The sequence below is a fragment of the Histoplasma capsulatum genome, genomic scaffold (assembly GCF_000149585.1).
Source record: "Histoplasma capsulatum NAm1 scaffold_8 genomic scaffold, whole genome shotgun sequence".
Classification (NCBI taxonomy): Eukaryota; Fungi; Ascomycota; class Eurotiomycetes; order Onygenales; family Ajellomycetaceae; genus Histoplasma; species Histoplasma mississippiense.
Window position 1 is genome coordinate 1,513,024 of NW_001813975.1, and position 7,084 is coordinate 1,520,107.

The window sequence follows — 7,084 nt, forward strand, 5'->3', positions numbered from 1 at the left end:
CCCACGCAGAACACTCTTGCATATGGGCTTGTTCTGGATGTTTTGTTGGCTTTTCATCAAATTGCTGCGGCCATATGTTTCCCTTCTCCTTTAACAGAGACCTTTCCAACGGAACATTTCCTTCACCAACGAGCTTCTGCCCTTCCTTCTCCCCATTGTCAACTTCATTTCCTGTTGCTGATCCAACGTTTACTTCACTTTTTGTTCTCTTCTTATTCTTCTTTTCCTTTTTAGATTTCTTTTTCATTGGTGGTTCCTCCCAAACATCACTTTTTTCCTTCTCACCAGCAAGGTCGGCAACTTTAATAGGGAATTGGTCTAGTTTAGTTTTGTCAGAAATATCTCTTTGTTCAATCTTTGGACATTTGGCGGTTTCATCGGCCTCAGAAATTGCCTTTCGATCATTGTCAGGTGCTTCCGCCTCCGTTATTGCAGTCTCCTTTGCTTGATCGTCTATCAGGGATTCCATTCCAGGAAGATTGGTTTCGTCTAAAGTGCTGTCTACTTCGATAGTGGCAGAAGCCTTATCTTGAGTTTGGACGGCTTTTGCAGCTTTCTCTTCTTCGACGCCTTGTAGATGCCTAGCAGCAGCTTCCTTCCCTCTTTCTTTGACCTTCTGTCCCTTCTCCAAAGGGCTGCGACTTGGTTCTTCAGACATTCCAAGCTCCATATGTTCCCATGATTCGGGTTCAACGGTTAAATGAGCCTTTTGTTGAACATCTCGACCCTTTTTGTTCTTCTTGCCTTTTTTTGTTGATGCGGCACCCATGTCCTTTTCATCATGCTCGGTCTGAGGCTCGAGGTCGATGTGAGCCGGAGGCTCTCCAACATATAGTGGTGCTGGCTCATCGGGAGGGTTATTTTGGACAACCTGTGAGTTTTTACTCTTCTTTTTGTCTCTCTTAGTACGAGCGACTTCCCGACGATTCCAGCTATCCCCCTGCGTCTCGACTTTCATTTCCTGTAATTTGGGGGTGTTCAATTCATCCACAGCTTCAGCTGAATCATCCACATACGGCTCAACAGGATTGGCAGTACCTTCCTCAAAAGTGAGATCCTTATTCTGATTTTTACCTTTTTGGGTTCGTTCAATATCCCAGGTATGCCAACTATCCGCCTGCGGTTGCTCTAGTTCCTTTTCCTTTATTTCAGAGACATTCGCATCATCCGTAGTAGGTGCTAAGCTACTCGATCGCAACTCATGAAGATTACTAATCCATTCATCGATACTTGGAGCTTTAAACTTAGCTTTTCTTTTTTTCCGTCTCAGTGGATGTGACACCCAAAGAGCTCTGGCCTTCCTCCTTTTCATCTAGGGGTTCAATGATCGTCGAACTTCCAAGAACGTTTTCAGTTGCAACTGGCTCTGGATAGCTAGTGCGGGGAATACTTTCTTCAAGACCGCGAGACTTTTTATTTTTCTTCTTTCCTTTTTTCGTGATAGGGAAGTCCCGATTAGCAGTCTCTTCGTTGACAATTTTGGGCATCGGCTCCCGGGTCGGCTCCAAGATGGACAACACTGGAGTTGATAGAGTACTCTCTTCATCTGGGGTGGGAGCCTTCTCATCTCGAGGTTCTCTTTGTTTCTTGTTCTTCTTTTGCTTCCCCTTTTTGGTTGACCTGACATTCCAGCTGTCGGGTTCGGATTGAAAGTTGGGTTGAAGTTCAGGTTCAGGTTCAGGTTCAGGTTCAGGTTCAGGTTGTGCTGATTGTTCAACATCCACGTCGCAGTCAACAAGTTCCAATAGGCTTGGAGCAATTTCACCAGAAACAAGGACATTCACAGAGTGTACATCTACGACATCCCGGCCCTCTATCTTGACAGATTGGGATGATTCTTCAACCTTTAACAATGGTTCTTCCTGGCCGTCCTTCCTATATTCAGCTCCAGTTGACTCCCTGAATTCTGGTTTGGTGTCGCCGGTTTTGTCTTTCGACGAAGTCGAAATCTGCTCTTGTTCAAAAACGGAATCCATGGCTGTATCTGCAAGGTTACTTATTTGATCCACTGGCTCATTAGAAGCAATTAACAGATCCGGACCCAAGTATGGAGGCGATACAGCTTCTGCTGGGGGCGGAGGAATTTGTCCTTCCGTTTTTGTCACTGTCTCAGAGACAACTGCTTCAGAAGGAAGTGTCTCTTCAGCTTCTTTTGCTCTTTCAGCCGTTCCAGCGTCTCTTTTACTGGCATAGACAATTTCTGTGGCGGTCAATTGACGAGGATTGGTTGGTGGCCTCTGGATTTCTTCGGCAATTGAGGCAGGGCCAAGATTATCCATATACGGCAGAGAGGTATCAGCCTGGGATGCTTCCACCCTGCACGACAATTTCTCGGCATCAGTATCGGTGTCGAAATGTCTAGACGGTTCCGTAGGCATATAGATTTCCGCAGCTTGCAGTAGGGGCTCCTGCGCAATTGTTTCGGGACTTTCAGGACTCGCAGGTGCTTCACTGGGACAAGAAAACTGTTCCTGTTGGGAAGGCTTGAAGGGATCCTGGGTGTTTCGTAGTTCAGATTCGACAGGGGACTCTACAAAATTGTGGAGAGGCCCTAGGGCCCGTATTATAGATTTTTCATGTGGCTTAGTTGGGATGGTCGGCGGCTGGCATATTGCTAGCAATGACTCGGGTAGTGTCGCTTCAGAATTCTCTCTTGTTTCTATCTGCGGAGACGTATTTTCATCAGTCCAATCAGAATGTCTTGACCTTTTCTTCTTTTTTTGATTCTTCTTCTTATTTTTGGAAATCTGAGATTCATTACCGTCATCGTTGGGAGGTGGTGCTTCGTGAGGAGCTATTTCATTGTCTTTCTGTGGAGCCTCGATAACTTTATCGGCATCGTCCTCCCATGACCCGGGGATGGAGAGTGTTTCCAAACCCTTCTCGAAAGTGAGAGGCTGGCTTTGAGGAGACTCTACCATAAGTGATTCGTCTGCTTCGTTGGCAGGAGCAAGTGAAGCTGGTCCTGTGGATGTATCGGGATCCAAATTCGTGGAAAGCTCTAATTGCTCCGCAGAGCTTGCAGAAATAGACTCAACTAGCAAACGGGGTTGCTCATCGGACGGGTTTAAAAGCTGTGATGTTGTCAAATCTGAAGATTTCCGCTTTATCTTGTCTTTTTTTGCTTTCCGTTTATTTTTAGAAGTATTCGATGCCTCAGTATCCAAATTATCAGCTGGGGTAAATGTGGATGTCTCCATTTCAGCGCGGAGTTCATCGTCCTTCATTGTGGGAGAATCGGGTGCCGTCTGTGGACCTTCGGCATGGAAAATGTCGTCCTCCCAAGTGACCGATTGCCGCTTCTTTTTGCCCTTCTTCGCCTTCTTAGATTTCTGAACATCAGGCGCAGGCTTATCATTTTGATGCGGTTCCTTGTTCCTAAGTTCATCCGGAGGAATCTTGTCTATAGATGTGGGAGGTCTAGAGATGTCGTCCGAAATTTCCTTATCCATGGCATGGTCTTCACTAATTACCAATGGAGGATCGTGAGTTGTTGGCTCCGCCTCAACCAATGACAATGCTGAATCACCTTGGCCTTGCTTTTCCAAGTCTTCTTGCTGTTGATCTTCCTCTATCAGTTGTTTGCCCTTGCTAGAGACATTGGATAACCTTGATGGTGTGATTTGCTGCATATCGTCTGGCTCCATGGTCAATTGCTCAGATTCTCGTTGAGCCTCAGTACTTCCCTCGCCAACCATGTCTATTAAGGACCCTGATTGTAGTGGCTGCTCCTCAGTTTCCAGGGAAGCTTTCCGCTTCTTCTTATCCTTTCTTTTTTGTTTTTTCGAGACCTTTATAGACGTGTCGATTTGTGCATCGACTCCACCTATCAGATGTGGTGAAACCTCATTGGCCAGAGTGTCACATGCAGATTCCTTGGTTTCCTTGTCCAACAGCGTTGTGTTAACATTGTTTTGCATCTGCGCTTCAGATCGGTGCTCATATTTATCTTGAACCAAAGGATCGGGGGCCGAAGCTTGAGATTCAAAAGGAGATTCTTTGCACGCGACTAATTCGAGGCTCTGGCGAATTTTACTTGTCTTGATTTCAGTAGACTCATCTGTGGTAATCGACTTCCGACCCTTGCTTCCTCTCTTCCCCTTTCCCTTATGTGATGCGTATTCCTCGGTGTTTTCAACAGGGAGTTCAGGAGGAGGTACATGTTCCGCTGGTAGTAACTCAGGCAAGGCAGTCGCCAATTCTTGAGATACTGGTGAACTATCTCCTTTGGCATCAAAGACCACCGGTGTAGAAGGCCGCTTATCAGTTGAAGGAGCAAATAGTTGATCAGTAGGCTCTACCAACTCTTCCTTCGGAAGCTCCGTAGTCCCCAACCTTATTCTCTCCGGCTGATTGTAGGGCTGGGATTCTTGCATCTCCTTATCTATAACAGAGGTGAAATTTGCTCGTTGTCTCCGCTTGACAAGGAAAGCTCGAATCAGTGACATATCCCTCTGCGTTTGGTTGCTCAAGGTCTGCATCCTCGACATCCGGTAACGCTATACTCGTAGGATCAAGATCCATGGACGATTGTAGAACGTACTCGTCAACAGTTTTGTGGGAAAAGATTATTAGTTTGCTCGGGAAAAAGAGGGCTCGAATCAAGGTAATATTCATGAATGGGCTCCTCAAGCTCTGCATCCCCGGCATCCGGTAGCGCTATCATCGCAGGATCGAATTCATCGATCTTCTGCGGAATTTGCTCGTCAGCCTTTATATTCGGCAGATTGATAACCGGCTCTACATTTTCTGTCTCGCCGGTTAAACCGAGATCAAGAACACCCTCAACAGCGGTAGGCTCCCAAAGTTTGGAATTATCGTCTTCAGGTAGAGGGATGTCAACAAGGCTCATTTCCTTGGTTGGTTCAGTAATATCACCAACTACTTGCTCCGAAGGAGATGCGAAAACCTCTGGCTCTTTTCCTTGGCTTGGAGTGTGAGGTTCGAGGGCGGGCTCATCCTTGACTGGTGGGACATACGCCTGGGGAGAAATTTTTCCAGCTTTCTGCATTTGTTTACCCTTGCCCTTCTTGTTTTTATTAGTCTGAGTAGCTAATTCCACCTTGGTGTCTGCAGCCACCGGGAAATAATGAGATAAAGATTCTTCCTGAATGGGAAGTTCTCTAGTAATTTGCGACTTTGGCTCTATTGATTCTAGAAAATGAGAGTCTGGCGTTGGCAGTTCAACAGGCGCCATTTCCTGCTTATCTTCCGATATTTCTCTTGGTGGAGCCAATGGAACATCGGCACTGTCACTTCTGATTGTCTGGGAAACAGAATCATGCTCGCTGCTAGAGGGGGGAGGCGGGCCGTCGGGGGCAGTTGCGTTCTTGCCCTTCTTTTTGTTTTTCTTGGCCTTCTTCGATTTCTTTGAAGCTGGCTGGAAATCACCCATTTCAACCTTCGGGAGTTCCGGTGGAGTGTGTTCGATCGATGGACTAGGCTCTAAAAGGTGGGGAATTGTCTTGGTTGGTACCTCATCTAGAGCTGACGAAGCTGAATCAACAACGGGTAGTGCTGGCTGAATTCCTTCCTGTGGCCGTGGAGTTCGTTTTGTCTCCACCGTCTGTTCCAGAGCTGGTTCTTCAAGTAATTTTGGGATGGCTTCAACAATTGACACGGTCTCCCTTGCGGGTTCAGTGTCTGTGACTGTTTCGGTGCTAGGCGTAATCTCTTGACCAACATTGGTAGCATCTAAGAACGCAGTTTCAGGTTTTACTTCTAATTTTGCGAGCTGTGCAGCCACACCAGCCGCAAAACTCGCACCTGCTCCAGTGATATAATGACCCATAAATTGAGCTTCAGCGTCAGTAGTATGAGATGTCGACGGACGACTGCCAGGTAATGGAGGCAACGCATCTAGCTCTGCGTTTGGTGTGAAAAACTGAGGCTCAATTTCAGAGTCAGCTGTGGAAGGACGGCTCTCGGGTAGCGAGGGTAGTGACCCCCTCAGATCAGGCGAAGCGGTCAACGAGCGCGGCAGAGGCGGTAACTCCAAATCCACATCAGACTCCGTAGGTACCAGGGTCCTTTCGTCTCTCACAAAACCTTCCGATGATTGTAGAGAGTCCAGCGCCGCAGATTCCGGCAATTTAATTTGGCGAGAAGAGGGATCAAAAAGCAAATCAGAAGGGGAATGGAACTCCGGCTTCGGTTTCTTCTTCTTCGCCATTTGGGCTGCTTCTTGGAAACTTTCCGCTGTGGGGGTTGCCTGCTGCGACCCTAAGAAATCAGGATCAGAGAGGGAAGTGTCGTTGGTGTCAAGTTGTAATGAAAGACCTCTTGTTTGCTTTGGTGGCTGGGCGAACGGCTGTTGAGGATGAACCTGATAAGTTTGAGAAACCTCTCCAGTGAAACCCTCCGTAAGGTCATAGCTGGTCAAATCCTCGACAGAGGAAGTCCGCGATGCTGTTTTACTAGAGGGAAGTGATGGATATGGCTCTTCCGGCTGTTTATCCAGTTTCGCCGGTGAGTGACGCTCCACTAACCACAATGGTCTGAATTCCCTTGAGGTCTTAAATTCCGTTGACCTGGGTCGTTTACTACCACTTCCAAGCTTCGACGTGGGAGATCCCACAGTGTCCTCTGGCGTTCCTGGACTAGAAACAGACGACGTTTTTCGAGCACCTGGAGACGGTTTCGGTCGTCGGAAATGAATAGGCACCGCAGTCGGTGAAGACATAATGTGGGAAGCCGAGCTTGGATCTACATGTAGCCTTAGCGCTTCTTCACTCCGAGTAGCCGTTGTGGGTGACCCAGGCCGACTTTGCGATTGAGCTGGTGTCAGATCGAAAAGCCTCATTCCAGTCATGGGAGACGCCGATCTGCTCCGCATCCGGGTCTTCAAGAGAGTCGCAGGAGCATTGCCCCTGGCCGCCTCTTGTGATTGAAGGAGAGAACCAAGCAACCCCGAAGCACCATCACGCGTCAATGGCATTTCGGGGTGCGCGCCTAAAAAAGACTGGCTTTCTGTGTAATCCTTACCTTCGTCACTGGCAAAATGATCATCATGCCCGTTAGACGTTATAAAGCGCGCGTCCATCGCAACAGAGGGAAATAACCTACGATCAGCATGTACAAAAAG

At 47.6% G+C, this 7,084-nt stretch overlaps 1 protein-coding gene across 1 annotated transcript in view; it reads right to left on the bottom strand.

Moving 5' to 3' along the window:
- HCAG_07401 (predicted protein) overlaps positions 1-7,042 on the bottom strand; it is a gene marked incomplete at both ends in the record, with an annotated part of 9,354 nt that extends 2,312 nt beyond the window's left edge. The window contains 5 exons of the mRNA XM_001537929.1: positions 286-1,236; positions 1,337-2,659; positions 2,762-4,418; positions 4,745-4,847; positions 4,980-7,042. Coding sequence (XP_001537979.1) covers positions 286-1,236; positions 1,337-2,659; positions 2,762-4,418; positions 4,745-4,847; positions 4,980-7,042 — 6,097 coding nt within the window. The remainder of the gene's footprint in view (positions 1-285; positions 1,237-1,336; positions 2,660-2,761; positions 4,419-4,744; positions 4,848-4,979) is intronic.
- Positions 7,043-7,084: the final 42 nt, after the last annotated feature.